Below are 21,776 nucleotides of genomic sequence, written 5' to 3'. Positions count from 1 at the left end.
AACTTTTTAGTTTAAAGATCTTAGTATTGTCTGTTACAGTTGTTCATTGTTCAATAAGTCACAATATCCAACAGCTTTTCTGACCCACAAAGTTAGGTGTTGCATTATTGATGAAAGTTTTTCAAAGCGAGGTCATCATGTGATTTCAACAAGCGGTTTGTTTACGGTTTGTTTGTTTGAAGTTTATTGACAACCAATTGAAACTGCTTGTTTACTGACGTCACCAATGAACATTTTTGTTAGGAAAATAATCGAGGAGTTATTTTTTTTTACTACTTTTCACCAATAATTTCAAACATTGATCCAGCGTAAATTGTGGGTGGGGTCACAAAATTCAAGTTGTCTGTTCAGTGACTCTAACGTCTAAAAGTATCTGTGTAATCTTCCTAAAGGTTAATAAATCCGTAAGTGATATGATCTAATAAATTTTGTTATGGATTCAGCTCTAATAATAGTCCAGTATATACTTGTTGTACAAGTTATCTGGTCCTAAAAAGATAGTAAACTGCTTACTATCACCAGAGCCAATATTAAAATGTTCTCAGCAGACTTGCAATCTTGTGCATGTTATGAGGACTCATATACCAGTTGATGACGTGTGGAATGTGGATGAAAGTCAGTAACTTTTTACCTCCGTTTAAACTCGCGGGTTCTTGCACTATGCGTGCTATAAAAATCATTTAGACTCGCTGATTATTTTTTAATTTACAGATTTTAAACCTATTTCTTTCTGTTTTTTGTTTCAGAATCGAGGAATCAATTTCTTGCGTTTTATACAAAAAGTTTATGGAAGTATGACGTAACGAAGAAAGAAGTAACTGACTTCCTGGTAAACCATTAAAAGTTTACAGGTTTATTTTTACTAGGATAAGTGCATACATTGTCCGATGGTGTGCGCTCTTTGAAAATATTGTCGTACTAAGGCACCTGCAGCTAGGGGTGTTCAATTTCGATTTTCGATTCGATTTCGATTAAGGTGATATTCGAAATTCGTTTTTCGTATCGGACATATTCGAAATTATAGCAGCCCTTTCGGCTGAACGTGGTTGAAAGTAACGCAAGTGGCGCGAAATCTGTCTTGTCGCATTTTGCAAGTAAAAAAAGACTTCGACGCATGCGCATCGTCGATCACGTGACTATCACACGTTCTCGCGGGTCCAACGGCCAGTCCTGCACCAGGGATGACAAGTTGGCATTTTTAATGCCAAATTTCACAAATTCCTCTCAAGAATGAAGATAGCTAGGTTGTGCAATAGCAGAAAGTGTAGGCTGAGCTTTGTCGCAGTTTTATCCATTTTTTACCGAATCCATAGGCGCCTAAGCCGTGGGGGCAGGGCCGTAGCCAGACCGCAGAGCAAGGAGGGGCAACTTTTTTTTAGGGGGGGGGGCGAAAAAATTTAAATGGGCAAAATCATTATAATTGTAGCTGTTGCTTGAGAATGAGATTTTGCCAAGGAGGGGGCAACATTTTTTTCAGGGGGGGGGGGGGGGCGAGGCCCCCCTCGCCCCCGGCTGGCTACGGGCCTGCGTGGGTGCCAGGCCCCCACGCATATTTCTGTGTGGGAGCAACTTTTTATGCTGTATTGAATATTGATACATAAAACAATAGATGAACTAGCGATCGGCAGCAGGAAAACACTTTTTTAATGCAAACCGCAACAGCTTCGCGATAAATAATCACTATGGACGAGTTGCGATGCTACAATCCAACACCAGGCAACAAAATCTGTCATTTTTACATTGATTTAATGTTTGCAGACGTTAAATCAATGTAAAAATGACTGATTTTGTTGCCTGGGACATAGCAAAAATCTACCATTTTGTGTCGATTCAATGTCTTTAGATGTTGAATGCACCCAAAAACAACATAATTTGCTACGTAGACGGAGCGTGCGTTTAGCTTTATGCGCTTGCAAACATACTCGATGTCGCTTTCGAGTCGAAACCTCTGCACTCTGCAGTGAAATATCGCGGCAGTGAATCGCTCGCTGTGAAAATGAACTTGAAGTGTTTTGGATCCCAGCGACCTCGGCTCCAGCGGAGCGATCGTTTTCAAAAACTGGCCTGACCTTCACGAAGCTGAGATCCCGACTGACAGGTGACCATGTCGATCAGCTTGTGTTCATAAACACCAACATGGGCCTGGAGCTGTAGACGTTATTTTGTGTTCTTTTTTCGCAAATTTTCATGGCTTTTTTTCGCGTTTTCTAGCGAATTTTCATGTCGTTTCTTTCAATAAAATCTCATTTTGCAGTTTAGTGAAGTGAAAAGTTGTGATATTCGAAATCGAAATTCGGAAATCGAAAACAAATTGAATTTCGAATATTCAAATAATCGAAATTGAACACCCCTACCTGCAGCTATTAAAGCCCGGCCAGTAATAAGGCCCACCCCTGGATCTCCGTTGTTACAAATCTTTTAAACAAATGTGGAAGCTCTGGTTGCTGCTATGGTGAGTTGAGACTGACTGGAAAGTTTCACGGCTTAAAGTTCACAACTTTTTGTGTTACGGAAAGTTGAAGTTTGGGGGGTCTAGAATTGAGTGGTTTTATTAATTTTCACATATTTTAGACTGCTCTGCAGTTAACAAACCGCTTTGACTTTCGTTTTTTTTGCATTTTATGTGAAAGATATGTGCATGCTGATGCAGTAATTCCAATAAATTTGAACTTTTTTTCTAATTAAAGCAAAACTGATAATGATGATCAGACTAGGCTAATGTTGGTAATAAGGCCCATTGGCCCATAGGGTGGGAAAATTGTACCGTTGTGCACCCCTGGTTAAGAAAGTGAGGGTTAATGACTTGAGTTACCCAAACGATTCTTGTTACACCTTAATCCAGTTTGTTATTACAATGGAAATATCATAATTTCAGTATCAAAATACTTTAGCATCCCTACCATACCTAAAAACACCATGTTGCTTTGAAAAAAATGGAGCATGGGAGGGGGGAGAAAATAGTTGTCACTGTATATTTACTTATTAGTTCGGTGCCTGTGTTGTCCATTAGAAGTTGTCATTGTAAAAATACACCTTTTCTATCACTTTTGGTGCAAATTTAAACTGGGCCTTATTCACAACACATGCATCTAATAAGGCCCGCTTGAGATTTTTTTTAATTTTTTTAATATTAAACTCCTTTTACTTAGAAACTTGTCTCACAGATATGTTGTTTAGATAGACTCAAAGTATCCTCATTCCCAGTTTCGTTCTAAATTATGCAGTAGTTAGAAAAATATTGAAGATTGAAAATTAGCGGGCCTTATTAGCTTCAGGTACCTTATGAGTTGTGATCTTCAAGCTGTTAATATTTCGATGTTTGTGACAGCTTCACCAAAGTCACCGCAGTTGAAAGGATTGCATTTGACATTTCACAACTGATGAGAAATTATGTCGGACATTCAAGCAGGTCTTGTGAAATTGTGACGTTGTTCATTCAACAATTTATGTGTTTTCAGAACACAAACTTTGATCACTGGGAAGGATCAACTGTTACTCATAAAAATGAAGTTTTTGTTATAAGCGGAGATAATACTAAAGTGGTGGAAAAATTCAAGTTAAATGATGAGGAATCGGGCTGGATTCAACTTGCTTCCACAAATGTGCTTAGATGGGAAGCTGCTTCTGTGGTTTGCAATGGTAAGAATCTACTTGAGTTTTGCTTCCACAACAGGTAGATCAATTCATGATTGTGACAAAAGTGATGAATACTAATTCGCAACGATGAGCGCCGAGTGCCTGTGTGATGCGCAGTTGCGCACGACACAAGATTGGTCTGGAGTGCCACATACTTTTTACTGGTTTACCTTCATTTCAATCGTTCAACAGCTATTACGTATTTTTTATTATCGATCGTTTGTTTTTTGAAGGGTAATTTAATTGTTAGGTGTGTTATTTTAAAGAATATGTCAAAGAGAACCATTGTTTATACATGAACAGATTCCATCTTTACTGTTGGTGGCACGAAAGATAGTGTGGTTGGTTGGACTTCATGTGAAAGTTATAACATTGTTCAAGACAAATGGTACAACAGCGTTGGTATGAACCAAGGACGTTGTGGTCATGCTTTGGCTTCCACTGGAGGTTTGGACTTTGTTGTAAAATGAGTTTTGACTTAAACTACGCGTTGTGTTGAAAATAAAATCTCAGTTCCCCCCGTGAAGTCACAACAATAGATGAGCAGTATAAAACAAATGAAAAATTTAATGCCCAAACGATATTACCTATGGGCTATGGCTGAAAAGGCAGAAGAACCATAAATAGTCAATGGCTAGGAAGGCATGATAGCAAAACGATGTGACCAGTTTAGGCACAGTTTTGACGGTTAGAGTACAGTGGCTGGTCACCTTGGAAAAGATTGGAGCCTTACCAAGTATATATTCCGCAGTAAAACAATGCTAGCTATTAATACGAAAATGAGTCATGGAGACTGATCAGGGCCCCCTGCTGTGAAGTCCCCTAAAAGCTACAGGGAAGGAGGAACTTCTTCTATGTGCACAGCTGCTCGTGATAATGGCTTATGCCCAAAACCCTCTGGAAGGCATAAGTCTGATGGTAGACTGCTGAATACTAGAAAAAGGGCACTCAAAATAGGAACATGGAATGTAAGAACCTTTTATAAAGCAGGTCGATACGAAAATTTAAAACAAGAGATGTCGGTCATGAACTTTGATTTAATTGGGATAAGTGAAACTAGATGGATAGGTGATGGTAAATTGACAGAAGATAGATTTGTTTTTGTATATTCAGGAGGTGAACAGCATATGTACGACGTCGGTATGATAATGAAAAAGAAACAGCTAACTCAGTCATTGGGTTTTGGCCAATTTCTAACAGAGTTATGATGATTAAATTGTCTGCAGCACCATTTAATGTAAACATATTACAAATCTATGCACCAACCCAAGAACATACCGATGAAGAGATTGAGTTATTTTATGAGTCAATAAAGGATGTACTTAAATATACTAAAAGTGGAGAAGTTAATATAGTAATAGGTGATTTTAATGCAATAGTGGGTGATCATCATGAATTTCCCACAACAGGTCGACTGGTCGTTATGGATTTGGCAATTTAAATGAACGTGGAAGAAGGTTGCTGGATTTTTGTAAACTTAATGATTTAGTAATAGAAAACACTCTTTTTCAACATCCTGCTAGGCGGTTGCACACATGGCAAAGTCCAGGTTATCAATTTCGGAATCAAATTGACTATGTTATGATTAACCAGAGGTTCAGAAATGCAGTAAAACAAGTTAAAACGTATCCAGGATGTGACATAATGTCTGACGACAATCCAGTTGTTATGAAAATCCAAATGGTTTGGTTGGTTTGGTTTTGGTTTTGAATCTTTATCCTCGGACTGACAAAGCCTTGATAGGTTATTCCTGGTACTTGTTCGCATACTTGTAGAGGCTCTTGACGCAGGGCCGGTTACCGAGATTGGCAGAGTGAAGTTTTCCGATTGTTGAAGTCTTGTTGCCGAGAAATTATTCCATTCACTAGGTGCCGCTGAATGGAGAGCAGTCCTGAAATGCGTTGCTCAAACGCACACCCCGAGAGTCGAACCAGCGCCGCGTGATCTTGAGCCCGGCGCGTAACCACTGAGCTAACGGGTGAAAAGAACAAATATGTCAGAACATATGGACATGCACATGCTTAAAAATGAACAATATCGAGAGAAATTCAGTATTACAGTAAACAATCCATAACGATAAAGCTTTAAATAAGGAAATATCCCAATTATGCAAAGATGCTAAACAATTAAAACAAAGGTGGTGGGGAAATCGATGCAGTGAAATAGAACAACTCAAAGCATCTCACAAGTCAGTTGAATTACACAACAAAGTTAAATAGCTAACAAGTTTGAAGAACGTTGAACAAGCAAACAGTTGCATCGTGGATAGAGGAGGAAAATTATTATTTTAGGAAGATGAAATAAAGAGTAGATGGGAAGAGTATGTAACAGAATTATATGATGATGATAGAACATGTAGGCCTATGCCTGAAATATGCCTCAAGATCTGAAATGTAATAAAGCTGCAGGAAAGGATAAAATTATCCAAAAATGCTAAAAGCACTCAATGGCATAAGTTTAAAACGCATACCGGTACACAAATTATGTAGTGAAATTTGTATGACTGGATTTATACCTGAAGAAATGAATGAAACTGGTTTTATCAGACTACCAAAGAAATCCAAAGCAAAGAACCAATATTGGTATGAATGGCAAAGACTTGTAACGTTTTATTATCAATTTGTACTGGAATCAAAAAGCATTTATTCGCATGGAAAAAGGTTTGTCTAAAGGAATTAATATATATCAAGCGTGGAGTACGCCAAGGATGTGTACTCTCTCCGTGTCTTTTTAATTGGTATACAGAAATGATTTTTCGATGCATTGATGATATGAAAGGGGTAAATGTTGGCGGTTTAAACATAACAAATTTACGCTATGCTGATGATACTGTTCTGTTGGCTGAATCACAAGAAGATCTTCAAGAAATATTGGACAATGTCAACTCAATTGGCAAAGAATTTAATATGAAAATTAACGCTAAAAAGCCTAAATCAATGATAATCTCAAAATCACCAGACACTCCAGTACTCCAAATTATAATTGACAATGAAAATATACAAAAAGTAAAATCTTTTTCTTATCTTGGACATTTAATAACTGAAGATGGGAGGTGTGAACATGAAATTTTAAGACGGATAGAAATTGCAAGAATTATATTTGTAAAAATGAAAAATGTTTTAATCAATCAAAGTTTAAATTTATCAATTCGTCAAAGGATACTATAATACTATGTCTGGTCAACCCTTTTATACAACTTTGAAACTAGGACGGTGTCACAAAAAATGGAAAAACGGATCGATGCCTTCGAGCTCTGGTCATACAGGCAAATGTTAAAAATTTCATGGAAACAAAAGATCACTAACGATGAAGTATTGTCCAAATTCAATTCAAGCAAAATTATCTTACAACTAGTCAAAAGAAGAAAATTAAAGTATTTCGGACACACAATAAGGCAAAACTCGTGACAAAGATCATTAATAGGAAAGATAAACGGTAAAAGAAACAAAGACAGACCAAGGATGATTTGGACATCAAACATCACTAAATGGACAAAATTAAGTTATGAAAATGCAGTACGAACAGCTCATGGCCGAGAACAATGGCGCATTGTGTCCAACCCTCAATACGAGGAAGGAACATAATGATGATGATGATGATATTACCTAGTATATCGTAGACGCGTGAAATAGCAAGACAGTCCGACCCTCGTGTCGTTATCTTCTATCGTTGATTACGGTCTTTCTGTAAACGAAACGACCTTGGCTACAAACACGAAATTATTGCGCTTAAAATTACGTTATAAACACGTTCAAACCAAAAGAATCTAAAGTGGGAAAAACTAATCGGAAAAGGCGATCTGGTACTATGACACTTTCTCGAATGGGCGATCAACCTAATACAGAAAGCAACACTAAGAAAACAAATCAATAGCTTTTTTTCCCTAAAAGTCTGAACCTTAAAACATTTGACCAGTGACGCTATAATTCGAATCATTTCTCTTTTCGTTCTATAGATGATGTCTGCGCAATTCAGAATTTCAGAATTCTGTAAGCAGCGAAATTCAGAATTTTAATGTAACATTCCCTAACTACAGTACACTACACAGGCGTACCAGTGCTGTTGAGAATTATTTTAAGTAGTTGTAAGGATCGCCCGACAAAATTTCGGTGAGTGTGAACAGCTATTTCATTGTTGTTTTTAATTGTTGATCAACCGAGTACATTTTTGATAAAAGCTGTAATAATTCGGTTCGTCTGACGTACCGTACGGTAACATTGTTTTGTAGGTTCTTATTGATCATAGATTCTTTTGGAAACAAATCAATAGCTTTTCTTCCCTAAAAGTCTGAACCTTAAAACATTTGACCAGGCTAGCAATCACAATAGTATTTCAATAAAATTTAATTTATGTTGTGGAACCGGTTTTCGTTCATTAGAACTCTTCAGCACAACTGGATCGAAACAAAATTAGCCTACAATATAAATAGATGTCAGCACAACTGGACCAATACGAACGAAAAATCACATACGTTATTAAAGGGATACTAAAGGAAAAACCTGACTTGGCGATTTTCCACGTTCTTTGTGTTAACCTGCTACCATAAAACGATTTTCAATAAAATTTTGCCCCATTGCGGTCTGATCAGCATTCCGCGCGTACTTTTGTCAGAGCTTTCAAAACCAGAATGGGCCTGAGCAGCGAAGCGTGCGACTGTACAGTCTACGCAACAAAAGACGAGCAATCAGCTGATCACGCAACAGTTGTTACTGCCGGCGATTTAACTGTAGGCTATGTATGTATGTACATCAAAACATCAGATTTTAACGTCAAAACGTCAGACAGTTTGCTCAAAACCTCAGATCTGATGTTAAAACATCAGATGTTGCAACGTTGCTTTTGTTATTGCTGTCATTTATGACGTATTCTCGAGCTGTGTTTGCACTTTTTGGTCATTTTGAAAAAAAAATGAAAATAAATGAAACATTGGACTTTGGGCCTTGCCAGCGCCATTGAAAACAATTTTTTTTTGGTAATTTTTTTTGAAATGTATTCTTGAATGTTCAGTTTACGCATTTTAATGCTTAATTCCCGTTTGAAAATTTCATTTAGTATGCCTTTAATTAGATAAAATGTTCATTTTTATCTAATTAATAGGGCCATTTTTATTTTGACCTAAAAAAATTTTTTTTTTACTTTATTTTTATCAAATTTTGACTTTATTTTGACCTAACGAAATTGCTTATTTGTAGAGGCCATAGTTCTTCCTTGAATTGATACCAGTTACCCAAACATAATATTTTGTCGATTTCAGACCCAAACATAATATTTTTTCGATTTCAGACCCAAACACAATATTTTGTCGTAAAGTCAAGGTGTTTTATGGATTATAAAAAGTGCGTCGTGTTTTTTGTCCCTAGAATCAGGCAGCCTGTGTTATTTTGTCCTTGTGTAAAGGGCACTTTGCCTCGATTTTCTCCGCATTTTCTCCGTATTTCTCTCTCGATTTTCTCCGTAAATCTGAAGACGATTTAGCTTGCTTAGGCATTTTTGTATTACAGATTGTCAGTAAGCTATTCCTAAAATCCAAACTATTGATCTCCGAAAAGACCACGTTTGTAAAGTGTTTAATAAGAATTATTTAAATAGGTAACAATGAATAAACAATGGACAGTTTGCGATAAAAGTTACTGCTAATCCAAGTGGGTAATGTGACATTTCCTGCTTTTATCGGTTAATATGGTTTAATTGTGTCGCAGTTCCTGATTTACAATGCTTCCATGAGAATTTTGAAAAAAATTACTCTCAAGAAACACAAAAAGTTTGTCAAAAGCCATAATTTGACAAATTTTTGACTTTATTGTCAATTTTGACTTTATTTTGACCTATAAACTTCTTAGAAACACTCCCCTGGGTGCTGAAAACAACTTTATTCTTTGAATCGTGGACAGACGAGGTCCTTAAATTTTTTTTATTTTATTGACTTTTGCGGGCCCTACTAATTAATAACGTATGTAATTTTTCGTTCGTATTGGTCCAGTTGTGCTGACATCTATTTATATTGTAGGCTAATTTTGTTTCGATCCAGTTGTGCTGAAGAGTTTTAATGCACGAAAACCGCTTCCACAACATAAATTAAATTTTATTGAAATACTATTGTGAGTGTTAGCCTGGTCAAATGTTTTAAAGGTGCACTGCAACGAAAATATATAGCTTTTGTATTCATAGATTTTTATGAGAAAAAGCGATTTGGAACAACAAAATTTTTTTGGGGTTTGTCATTAGCTCAAAAATCTAATAAAAGGGATATTGATTTAAAGGATTCTGATTGGTCAAAATATTTGATGACGTAGTTGGTTGTTCAGGCAGAATTCAGAACCGCTAGTTTATATACATATAAACTATAAACAAATAAACCTCACCATATACTCAATTGGAAGTGGCTATTTTTCCACACTTAATGCCATGGTTACAATCAGGTGTTGCCAGAGTTAGGATTAAAGTTAGAAAGGGTTAAGACAGGGGTCACCAAACTTTTTTCTCTGAGGGCCGGATTGCTGCGAGATTAACAGCTGCGGGCCATATGCAAATTGCAAAGAGATATACAACTATTTAGAATCTCCATTGACTTGAATTGAGCACAATAAATAACAAAGTCAGCGGTGGAATGGCAAAGTTGTGATGAAAATCGAAAGGTTGCTGGAAAAGTTATCCCCTGCTGTGATACACTACAGGGCATCGTACTCTTAAAAAAACATTACATCTTTCCAAATTTGGCCTAGGCTGTCCCTATTTGTGGTGGCCTAATGATAAGTCAGTCTTTTACAAAAAGTTTGGTATGATAACTTTTTTCCTTAACAGTGTAAATATAGCCACAGCCTACTCAATTTTGTGCTGAGTAGGCTACCCATAAAAGTTGTTACATGAAACAGAAAGACGTTTAGATGTTATTTTGTGTCGATTTTCGTTTGAGCGGTAGTAACCCTCTAAAGGCCCATGCCGTTTTTGAGTCGGAAGTCCCCTTCTCTGTAGTCCCGGCATAGGAATTTACAATACTAAAGACTGAGGCATAAGATAGACTTAATCATGTGTGCTATGGTGGAGTCTTCATAACAATACTGAGAACATTGTGTGGTACATGTACCAAAAAATTTCATACTATTGGAGATAGAAAACTTGTCATAATTTGTACTGTAATAAGTGCATTGGTGAAAAAATGTAGGCTGTGGCTATAGTGTAATGATAGCCTCAATAGCGTTGCCAGATAAGTAATTCTGCCCTAATTTGAGAAAAGTTTGAAACTGTTGAAAACAAAAACTTGTATTTTGGAATTTTTTTTCGTCCTGGGTAAAGTAAAAACCCTAACTTTATTCCTAACTCTAACCCTACACTTAACCCTTCCTAACTTTAATCCTAACTCTGGCAACACCTGATTGTAACCATGGCATTAAGAGTGGAAACATAGCCACTTTCAAAAATGTATGTAAATCATGTAATGTTTCATAGTGAATTCATCACGAATGAAAGGACATTTCAATCTTTCAACTATTATTTTCTTGTCAAACAAGACTGGTGTAAATTTCTTTCAACACTTTCAATATAAATATTGTCCCAAGCAAAACACTGGAGAGGTGGAAACTGTATTTACAAAAGAATTTTTATTAATAATACAATAGACAGCAAGATAACTTTCATTTTCATTAAAAGTCATCAGGCAAGTGGTCATCAATGGCTTCTTTGTATCCTTCGTACTGGCCATCTTCTTCAGGAAATCTGTTGCGGATTGCAAGGAACGCACAGGCAGGAATTACTTTACGTCTCTTTCGACCCAATTTTCCATATATCCAGAAGTTGAAGTTACGATAAGCAACATATGTACAACCTGTAAAAGAAAATGTGATTTACCGAGAAGTGTAAAATCATCATTTTTTCTCATTGCAACGTTATCAGTAAATCGCAATGTAGAAAATCCCTAGGCTAGAACTTCAGAACGTAGGGTAAGAATGGAAACCTTGGGATTTGAGACCCAGGCAAGGGTGCATGTACAGTGGTAGCCTAGGCTAACTCTGGTCTCTGGATTTTTTACATTACCATAGGCTATGTGTAACACACATATACATGTATAAGAACAAAGTTCACCATTTGGGTTCTAAAACTGCAAAGTTTTGATAATAATTTACAACTATCTAAACTGACCTGTTTGAGATTGGATCTCGGAGATCCTCGCCGACCACATTTTTCAGTGCAGCCATAATTGCTTTTAAGACTTCTATATCCAGGCATATCTTTTCAAAGCTGCCGACCTGCTTTGTGCATTGGCGGGCTATGTCCGTTTTGACTACCACGGCGTCAATCTCCTGGTAACATTCATTTTCCATCATTGTTGGCACGCTGGCACAATTTCCACACCTACTCCATTTCAAATTCTCCATCCGACTGCTGTCGGAGCTCGAATTCGAATCACAGTCATCTCTGTCAAGGCGCTGTCTTTTTGGTTCAAACAAAAATCCTTTTCTGATTTCAGACATCTTTAAAGATTACGACTTGTGCAACGCTTCCAGTGTTAATGCATGAAGCTACCAACTGAGTGAACAACCAACTACGTCATAAGGCACATAGCGCCATCCGGTGGCTGATTTTCTTTTCGTTATATTAGCCAAACAAAAAAGTTTATCAAAAAAAATTTTCGAAAAAGATAATACTTAAACACCAAAGAATCAACAAAAAATTTTTCATTTCAGGTACCCTTTAAGGTTCAGACTTTTAGGGAAAAAAGCTATTGATTTGTTTTCTCAGTGATTGCTTTCTGTATTAGGTTGATCGCCCATGTGAGAAAGTGTCATAGTACCAGATTGCATTTTCCGGTTAGTTTTTCCCACTTTTGATCATAGATATGGTTTTTTGTAGTTTTCCCATCCCTTGTCAGTTGTCACCTATTTCTGCCGCATTAATTGCTCAACTTTTTGCATAATGCTAGGTTAGCATGATGATGTAATAGAAGCGTTTGTTCTAGATTTCACCGTAATAGCATTTCTGTATTCTCCTGATTAGTAAATTTTATTCGAGTTTTCAACTGTTTGCCGTTACTTGCTCAAGCCTGGTCAAATTATAGCATTTGATAGTTGCGTTTTGTTAAACAATGAAGAAAAAAAGAAAAGAACATGAAGGTCATGAACATTTTATCTAATTAATAACGTATGTGATTTTTCGTTCGTATTGGTCCAGTTGTGCTGACATCTATTTATATTGTAGGCTAATTTTGTTTCGATCCAGTTGTGCTGAAGAGTTCTAATGAACGAAAACCGGTTCCACAACATAAATTAAATTTTATTGAAATACTATTGTGATTGTTAGCCTGGTCAAATGTTTTAAGGTTCAGACTTTTAGGGAAAAAAAGCTATTGATTTGTTTCCAAAAGAATCTATGATCAATAAGAACCTACAAAACAATGTTACCGTACGGTACGTCAGACGAACCGAATTATTACAGCTTTTATCAAAAATGTACTCGGTTGATCAACAATTAAAAACAACAATGAAATAGCTGTTCACACTCACCGAAATTTTGTCGGGCGATCCTTACAACTACTTAAAATAATTCTCAACAGCACTGGTACGCCTGTGTAGTGTACTATAGTTAGGGAATGTTACATTAAAATTCTGAAATTCGCTGCTTACAGAATTCTGAATTTCGCAGACATCATCTATAGAACGAAAAGAGAAATGCTTCGAATTATAGCGTCATACATACAAAGTACAAGCCGTCTTTGCCTGTGCAAACTTCTTATTACGTTGATTCAACGTCAGCAAACACAGAAACGACAAAAATGTAAAATTTCGCATACGCACAAATAGATGACTAAACAAAGCGGCGATCAGAAAAACAACACAAGAGCCATTAGCATCAAAATTAATCAGTTGAGGTCAGTCGCCTAAAAACTCTATGGCACAAATTACGAACAGGGGTTATCAATCAATAGGGAAGATTCTCTGTGAATGCTCGGAACAAAGGAAAATAGTCTATTTTTTGCTATGACTTGAAGTTACTTAGACATCGACTTCCTATTTTGAATTTAGAAAACAATGATGTAATAAGGATGCGAACAATGAACGCAACACTACGAACAAGTGTAATGTGTTTTGATCAAGTTTGTTCTGCTCGAAATCACTTATGTCATGGCTACGCTTATGTGTACAAGAAGCATAAATTTTGGCAATTTCGTTCCTTTGAGCATTTCTCGCACCTGCAATCATTATTGTTATTGATGCAGTCACAACAATCGCTTCTTGTTGCAGTTTTATATTTAAAACATTGATTTATAAAAAAATCTGTGGATGAAATTATTATTAACAAAACATCGATCCCGAACAGGGTTGATATACGCTCTCGGTGGTTGGAACAGAGTGGAGTTGAACACAGTGGAATGCATGGATCTACGAGAAGGTCGGTGGAGAAGAATTCAGTCGATGAAAGTTAAGAGACATGGTTTATCTGCAGTTGTTTTGAACGATCAAGTCTATGCAATTGGTTCGTTGATTGTGTTTTTATACCAACGTTTGTTGCCATATTTATATTTATCTGTTCGTAGCAAGATAACCTATAAACAACTACGACATTGAAGACGTGCAGTTATTCTGAGTAGCGTGAATGTACTAGAATTGACAAATATAGACGGTCTGTGCCGAGACCTGGAATATCTTTTGTGTGATTTTACAATCTAGTATGGGTTCATTTGGGAGTACTTCCGCAAAAGCAAGATGAGAATTGGTTCCTGTGTTCCAGCTTAGGGTTTTTACACCTCCCGAGATAATAGTTCCATCACATGGCGACACTGAGTCTTTGCATATAAAGTGCAAAATACGTTTGTTTATTTTACTTTTATTTGCCTATGTTGTTACAAATTGTTATCAATATTCCTGCTTGTAAGATGAAACAAGATTTGGCTGTTTCTGCAAATGCATCGAAATCGTGCATTTCATGGACCAATGCAGATGCTTTGACAGTTGATTCATCACGGTTGATATACTTTGAGTCAATCGCGTGCATTTTGTTTATCTTGAGTTGATTGTTAAAGCTTGCACTAGAACAAGTCTGCACTGATTAAAAGAGGCAGCTAAAGTGACCACACTATGTACAATTCGTGAATATGAACTTTGAAACCTGGTTCGAACAGGAGGAGAGGACAATCGGTCCAAACTGTCTGCAGTTGAGCGATTCGATCCACGGAATCAAGCATGGTCCGATGTTGCTGATATGAACGTTGCAAGACTGAACCACGGTTCATGCGTCATAGATGGCAGGGTGTATGTCGCTGGAGGGTGAGTGATTGTTTGTGGACGTCATCAATACATAGAAAGCACGAATAAGTTGAATTAATGGAGCTTACCAGCCTGTGAATGGAATCACACTAAAATCTAATGGATCTAAGATCATTGCAGTTTATCAAAACATGGTTTAATCGAATTCAGAGCTGTGGAGTCGGCAAAAAATATACGACTCAGACTCGTCGATTTATAACTGGCCCACCCCGAACTCAGTGTTGCCAAATTTTTTAGGGTTGAGAGATTTTTTTAATTTAATTATGTTGTGATTGAAATTGAAACGGTGGCTTTCACAAATACTAACAAGAACAAACGCTTATATTTTCTGGTAAAGTTTTAGAGCGCACTACATAAAATAAGAAATAGTATTTAAAAAAAAGATTGCAAACAAAAAATTGTATGGTTTTTATATTATGTCGAAGTCGGTCTTTTCAACGACTCCGAACGTGCCAAAATCCTTCCGACTCCACAGCCTGGTTGAATTCGTACATCGCTGATGCAGAATTGCACCTTTCAAATTGGTTTTCAACATTTCAAACTCGCAGTGTTTAATTTTTGCTAATGACGTAATCGGTTTTACTGAAACAATTCAATGTTTATCCGATTTCAAATATGGTTCAATTTTTTTGCTTTGTGGTCTATTTTTTATACAAACTTATTTAACAGAAACATCGCCGCAATTGAAACTTATGATGCAGCGAAGAATAAGTGGGAAATAGTTGGAAATGTTAAAGTTTTCAATAAAGCACGATTCATTCTAGCCATTTAGTTGCTTCATACGAACGACGACGAGTTGCCATCACCTGGTTTCATTATTACATCGATGACAATGTTTACATTGCTAGTGGATGTTTGGCCATGAAACTTCATGACAATGCTTTTTTCTCTTGTTTTGTTGCGATATGAAAGTTGACAGGTTTCACTTTCTTGTGTTACAAGAGCAAATTTCTTTTTCTCGCTCTTTTTGCGTTGCCTTTTTTGTGATCTTCCGTGATATTGTCGTAGTTTCGGAAATAGGATTGAAATACAGAACAAACTCAAAAGTTGTGTAATTTCATCATTGCTACATTATGTTGTGACATGTTTCTCAAAAAACAATAATAATCTGGGAAAACATTTCCTACAGAAAACTGTTCCATCTGGTTAGGTGAGTTCTATGATAATTATCCCTGAGCTTATATCCTGTGGAAAACAGCGCCTCACTTTTCTCAATCACTTCAAGGATTATCTTCACGTTTCGACCACAACAAGTTTTAATGCAGTTAAATACTTGGATAACTGGAAAGAACTATGCATGAACGCCTGAGCCTGGGACAGGCATGGTACACAAAGAAGAAAAGCTTCTATCAAACATCTGAATATCTATTGGTCGTTGATGTGTGGTAACGATGGGTTAGAAACTTGTGTAAAAGTTCCATCTCACTAATCGCTGCTAAGACGTTTAGTTAGGTCGCTAGGGTGGTCACCTTACGCACTGCTACCACAGCGCTACCTTACCAAGCCGCAGGATAATGTGCGCTTGCTTAAAACCGCATTGCTCACTGCAATCAAATGGATTTGTTTTTTCTTTTCCCTTATAGAAATTTGGGATTTTACTAAGTGAAGTAATTTCATGTTCCCTATTGAATTTGTTTAACTATCGGATTATAATTAGCGTTTGCTTATGGTTGGTGTCAAACCGACATGATTTCGATGTTGATTCAATTTAAAGGTCTGATAGAATCAATGTAACAAAATTTTGATTTGCAGGCTGAAAGCAAGGAATGATAAAAATAGTATTTGCACTGGAAGAACGAATTGTCAATGTCTCCACTCGTCAATGCAGCAATTATCTGGTCTCCGACACTGCAAGGCAAACACTATAGCATCAGAACCTCAAACTCTTGGTATGGATAAAAAATAATGCACATTTTTCTAAAACATAAATCAGACTGCAACACACAAAGGTTACTTTGCCACAAACGCAGAAAATCTATCGTTCTAAGTGAGATGGTCCAACTAAATAGGAACAAGAGTAACTCCGCAAATACAACGTAAAAACGTGGGCTACCAAGTAAAACTGCAATAAATTATACAATGTATAATATACATACTTGCACAACAGGCGAGCCGAAATTCGGCAGACTTAAAAATTGCTAACAACTTCACGCAACTTCAGTTGAAAGATCACGATGCTAAATAAAATACGATTTCAAAACAATGTATAAAAACGCAACCCATGTAAATGTGAATGTAATTTACTGCTTTCTTGATAAAACGCTTCTCAGCAAACAGGATGTGCAAGATGTGTTGGCGATTGCATAATTTCTAATGGCACTGTGAAGCAACGCAGCTGGACGTTATAATTCATCCTGAAAGAAAACAGGTCAGGTCAGAACGAGGCGACAGGAATAGTGGCGTTTATCCATCGCATGTCAATGTCATACAGCCACTAGTCAGGGTGTGCAAGTTGTGAACACAAAATAATGACGTTCAAGCTGTAGCCTATTACAAAACTGAAAGCCAGTGGTAGCAAGATCAATCGGCGGTGGTTTGACTCTCGGAGTGAACGCTTGAGCAACGTACTGCTGTATTCAAAACAGCTCATTTAGCGGCAGAGTGGTTGAAAGCCTCTAAAGTAGCTATGGGAAACTGCCAGAATTAAGCTTCCAAAGAACCCTTCTCAGTCCGAGGACAAATATTTCCACAATCCTTCATAGTTACAGATTATAGTATATAGTTTGAATGGTTATTGGTTATGTGTCTACAACAGTTAAATAATATCATACTTTAAGTACACAGAAAGCTAATGTTGCCACTACTGCTAGTGCTGATACCTTTAGTTTTTCTGTACTTTGTTGGAAACCACCTGTTTTGTCGTCGTATTGCAGCAAAAAATCCTCAACTGTGTCTGCTATCTCATCTGGGTCCTAAAAAAAGTAGTAATGACTGTAGCAAGTTCAACTCAAGAAAATTAAACTTTCGTATTTCATACCACTGTCAATCACGTGATGTAGAGAGTTGAAATATCTCTAAATGTTTCCCCAGTGGCTGGAGATCCGTCTCACCTGAGCATCCACCAATCGCTTGTCAGGCCTTCTTTCTCCTTGTTTCCGCGGGGGGTAAAAGAAAACCATCGGGTAGGCATTGACGCCGGCGCGGTTACAGATGGACGGGAGCGCCTGGCAATTCACCTTCCCGAATTTCACTCTGCCTGAGAACTTCTGCAATGACACGGTCAAGTTTACCAGTTTTGAAAATTCACGTTTCAACATCATTTTAATGTATCCAAATGGACTAAAAAGCAACTTTGAATGCTGATATTTTAAACATTGCAGACCAGCATGCTAATTGCTAACTTGGTCATACATTTATTATTTGAACGATAAAATGAGCGTAGGCTATTAGCAGTGTTGTACGCGTCATTGAAATATATTGATGGCGTCAGCGTCAGCGCGAATTGCCTAAAAACTTGACGGCGTAAAGTACTGCGTAAGCTCTTAAAGAAATTGACGGCGTCAGCGCTAATTTCTAGCGCTATTTTTTGCCAGCGTCTTATAAAACGGAAATATCTCAACCAAGTTTAGGCTAACAATAGCTATAAATAAAGAGCAGGTAGGCCTATTATGTTTTGAGACTGTATTGTAATTAGCTACTTAACTTATTAGTAGGGCCATTTTAATTTGACCCAGCCTAAAAAAAAAATTTCTGACTTTATTTTTATCAAATTGATGTGTCGATTTCAGACCCAAACGTAATACTTTGTCGAAAAGTCAAGGTGTTTTATGGATTATAAAAAGTTCGTTGTGTTTTTAGCGATAGGAAAATCTCCACAAATCTAACTTTTGCTGAAGACAGAAGACGATTTAGCTTGCTTAGGCATTTTTGTACTACAGAATGCCATTAGGCTAGGCTATTCCTAAAATCAAAACTGTTGATCTTCGAAAAGACCATATTTGTGAAGAGGGAGTGTTTCATAAAAATTATATAACGACGTAACAATGAATAAACAAAGGACAATTTGCGATAAAAGTTACTGCTGATCCGTGGTCATTGTGACATATTCCTGCTTTTATGGGTTAATATGGTTTAATTGTGTCGCAGTTCCTGATTTGCAATGCTTCCACGAGGATTTTGACAAAAATTACTCTCTAGAAACACAGAATTAAGTTTGTTAAAAGCCATAATTTGACAAATTTCGACTTTATTATCAATTTTGACTTTATTTTGACCTATAAACTTCTTAGAAACAGTCCCTTAGGTGCTGAAAACAACTTTATTCTTTGATTTGTGGATAAATGAAGTCCTTAAAAAATTTTGACTTTATTGACTTTTGCGGGCCCTGCTTATTAGTTATTTCCTTGCAGAAAAACAAGCATTTCAAAACGTTTGTCTGACAATCTGCTGCATTTGGGACGCGTATTGTCCTTTCCAAGTGAAAACATGCGTTCCATAGCAGCGCTGGTTGGTAGGCTATTGGTGTGTTGTATTTCAAAAACAAGTTGAAAACGTTTAGGCTACTCGAAAAGGTATCACTGTTCCAAGCGTGCTGTGATAGTTTAGCATGTATAAATATTTTAGCGAGGTCCACTGCACCAATATCGCTCTTTTCAAGGGCATAAAGCTCTTGAAATAAAGTATCTTCAACGTCCGCGATGCTATTCATGGAATTTTCGCTTTCTGTCTCTGATCCCTCGTTCTCAATACATGTGTGATCACCATTTGGCGAACTTCTTCCGCGTGTATTCCAGGGAGCCATTCCAACCAACGCAAAAGCCGGTAATTCGGATGAGTCGCGTTGGCCAGAATACATTGTGAAAATCTCGTTACACTTATTGTGTAACGAGATTTTCCATCAAAAGAAATGACGCATAGCGCTTGACGCTTAAAATCGGCAAAATAGTTGACGGCGCTATCACTTCCGTCAACTGAAAAATAAATTGACGGCGCTAGCCTCAGCCAGGGTTGCATTCCTGGGGGGGCTCGGGGGGGCTCAGCCCCCCGAAATACGAAAAAGGCTTGATGTAGGGGGGGCTCAGGGGGGGCTCGTTCAAGCTTCCATTTTTCAGCTTTTCTGGCTGAACAACAACTTCTCGACTGAACAAGCAACACTTTGACAGCTTTCTCACAACAGAACTGCAAAAAAACACGAACATAAGTTGATAGCAATCGCCAATTATCACTTTTGTCAGAAACTCTCCAGACTGGGAATATCAACTTCGTAGTAGCTAATCGTCATGTCAAATGGACTGTTAATTCTCTACTTCAAATAAAAAAAAGCTATTCAAGAAGGAAAGTATTCGTTTGATGAAGTTGTAAACTTGAGTCCCGGAAGTACAAAAAACTACTCCTTTAAAGGCACAACATTGGACCAGTTCAAAGCTCGACGTAGAGACTACCCTTCTTTTGATCATAATCGGTTTATTCAAGCTTTGGTTGACAACATTGGAAGCAGGATGGTGGACACCAACAATGAAAATTCTGTGAAGAGCTTGGAAATTATTGTACCAGAGTTATGGCCTGCTGCAGTCGAAGTTCCATGGCAAGAAGGGGAGCAGAGATGACGAAAATAGAGGAGAGATTTCATGTCATCACTCCTATTTCCGATTTTCGATTGTATGTTGACAATCCTTGTCATATACCAGATATGATAAAGTTGCTCAAGAACGTAGTACTAAACAAGATTGCTATAAGTTCTGCTGAAGCCGAACGTGGATTTTCACAAATGAACTTGGTCATCACACCGCTACGATCACGGCTGACCATATCACTTGTTTCAGCATTGTTGTTCATCAGTAGGCTATCAATGGACCACCTCCTCATTTATGGAATGGCACTGCGGCAACTCAGAAGTGGTTGCAGACTCATCGGTCGGCTGTGGATATTCAAGTTAAGCATTCTAAGCTGCCCACATTGAATGAACTCAGATCTCTGCAAAAACTGTTTGCTGGCTAAAATCAACGACTGTCGTGGTGCTTTTAACTTAGCCCATAAAACCAAAGACCTGGCAGACAGGCTATTTGTTTTGTGTAATCTCGTTTGCACCAACTTGGAATATGTTTTTGCTGTAATTGGAGTTTTTTAAACTGTTTGTTAATAACTAAATGAGATTTTAGTGTAACTGTCACATTGGCAGCTTATTGGTTTTTATATAGCAAATCTGCAACCACAAGCGCTCATTTCAAGAATTGCATTTCCTTACTTTCCTATTGCAGTCAATGTTTTTGCAAGTGTGCTTAGGATTGGCTCATACAAATAAGTTTACAATTGAGCTAAGAGATTGGAATTAGCTGATGCAAATCGAGTTTTAAGTGTAGGCCTACGCAGTAAAAAAAAGCAAAGGAGATTGCAGTGTAGCAACCAAGCCAAATTTCAAACTTATAATTTTATATCGGATTCAACCACGTTTTCACGTTTTGTTGCTTCTACCTTTTTCTGTACTTCAAGCCATAGGCGTAGCCAGGGGGGGGGGCGAAAGGGGCCATGGCCCCCCCAAATTTTTGAAGTTTGGATTCCGAAGTTGAGCTCTTTGTTGAAAATATAATAAAATTTGCAGAAATTTATAACGTTTTCCAAGACATCTGGCTATTAACACCCCAAGGACTTGTTTTAGACACACAGAAAGACACCAATAAACTTTGCAAATCGTAAATCACGCAAAATTTTCTGGATTTAAGTTTCTTTTAACTAATTTGTGGAAGCAATTTCAGAATGGCTTACTCTGTTGGGTTTTTCTGTAGCTGAGTTTTTGGTGTTCTCTAGTTTTAGCCGCAGATTTTGACCGTTCGTGTGCAAGAGCTACCTTTAATAAGTTAATAGCTGTTTATCTGCTAATAAATTTCATACAAACATTATCCTAAAAGTGTTTCCAGAAAGCGCTATAATCCATTTATTTAAGTG

At 37.3% G+C, this 21,776-nt stretch overlaps 2 protein-coding genes across 4 annotated transcripts in view; one reads left to right on the top strand and one right to left on the bottom strand.

Moving 5' to 3' along the window:
- LOC145774113 (kelch-like protein 12) overlaps nt 1-18,213 on the top strand; it is a 31,307-nt gene extending 13,094 nt beyond the window's left edge. The window contains exons 8-14 of one of the 3 annotated variants that reach the window (XM_082585266.1): nt 747-829; nt 3,459-3,639; nt 3,940-4,083; nt 13,948-14,019; nt 14,750-14,894; nt 16,647-16,783; nt 17,925-18,213. In XM_082585266.1, coding sequence (XP_082441392.1) covers nt 747-829; nt 3,459-3,639; nt 3,940-4,083; nt 13,948-14,019; nt 14,750-14,894; nt 16,647-16,783; nt 17,925-18,094 — 932 coding nt within the window. In that variant the 3' untranslated portion in view covers nt 18,095-18,213. Of the gene's footprint in view, nt 1-746; nt 830-3,458; nt 3,640-3,939; nt 4,084-13,947; nt 14,104-14,749; nt 14,895-15,563; nt 16,189-16,646; nt 16,784-17,924 lie in introns of those variants that run through there. The other 2 variants (XM_082585265.1, XM_082585267.1) reach the window with 2 other exon arrangements.
- Nucleotides 17,053-21,776, bottom strand: part of LOC145774117 (endoplasmic reticulum disulfide reductase DNAJC10-like) — a 69,997-nt gene continuing 65,273 nt past the window's right edge. The window contains exon 5 of the mRNA XM_082585270.1: nt 17,053-17,248. The gene's annotated coding sequence lies outside the window, so the exon portion shown is untranslated. The remainder of the gene's footprint in view (nt 17,249-21,776) is intronic.

The sequence above is a fragment of the Aplidium turbinatum genome, chromosome 7, assembly GCF_918807975.1.
Source record: "Aplidium turbinatum chromosome 7, kaAplTurb1.1, whole genome shotgun sequence".
Lineage (NCBI taxonomy): Eukaryota > Metazoa > Chordata > Ascidiacea > Aplousobranchia > Polyclinidae > Aplidium > Aplidium turbinatum.
The sequence above is the reverse complement of the archived record's forward strand: the minus strand, read 5'-3'. Positions and strand labels throughout refer to the sequence as shown.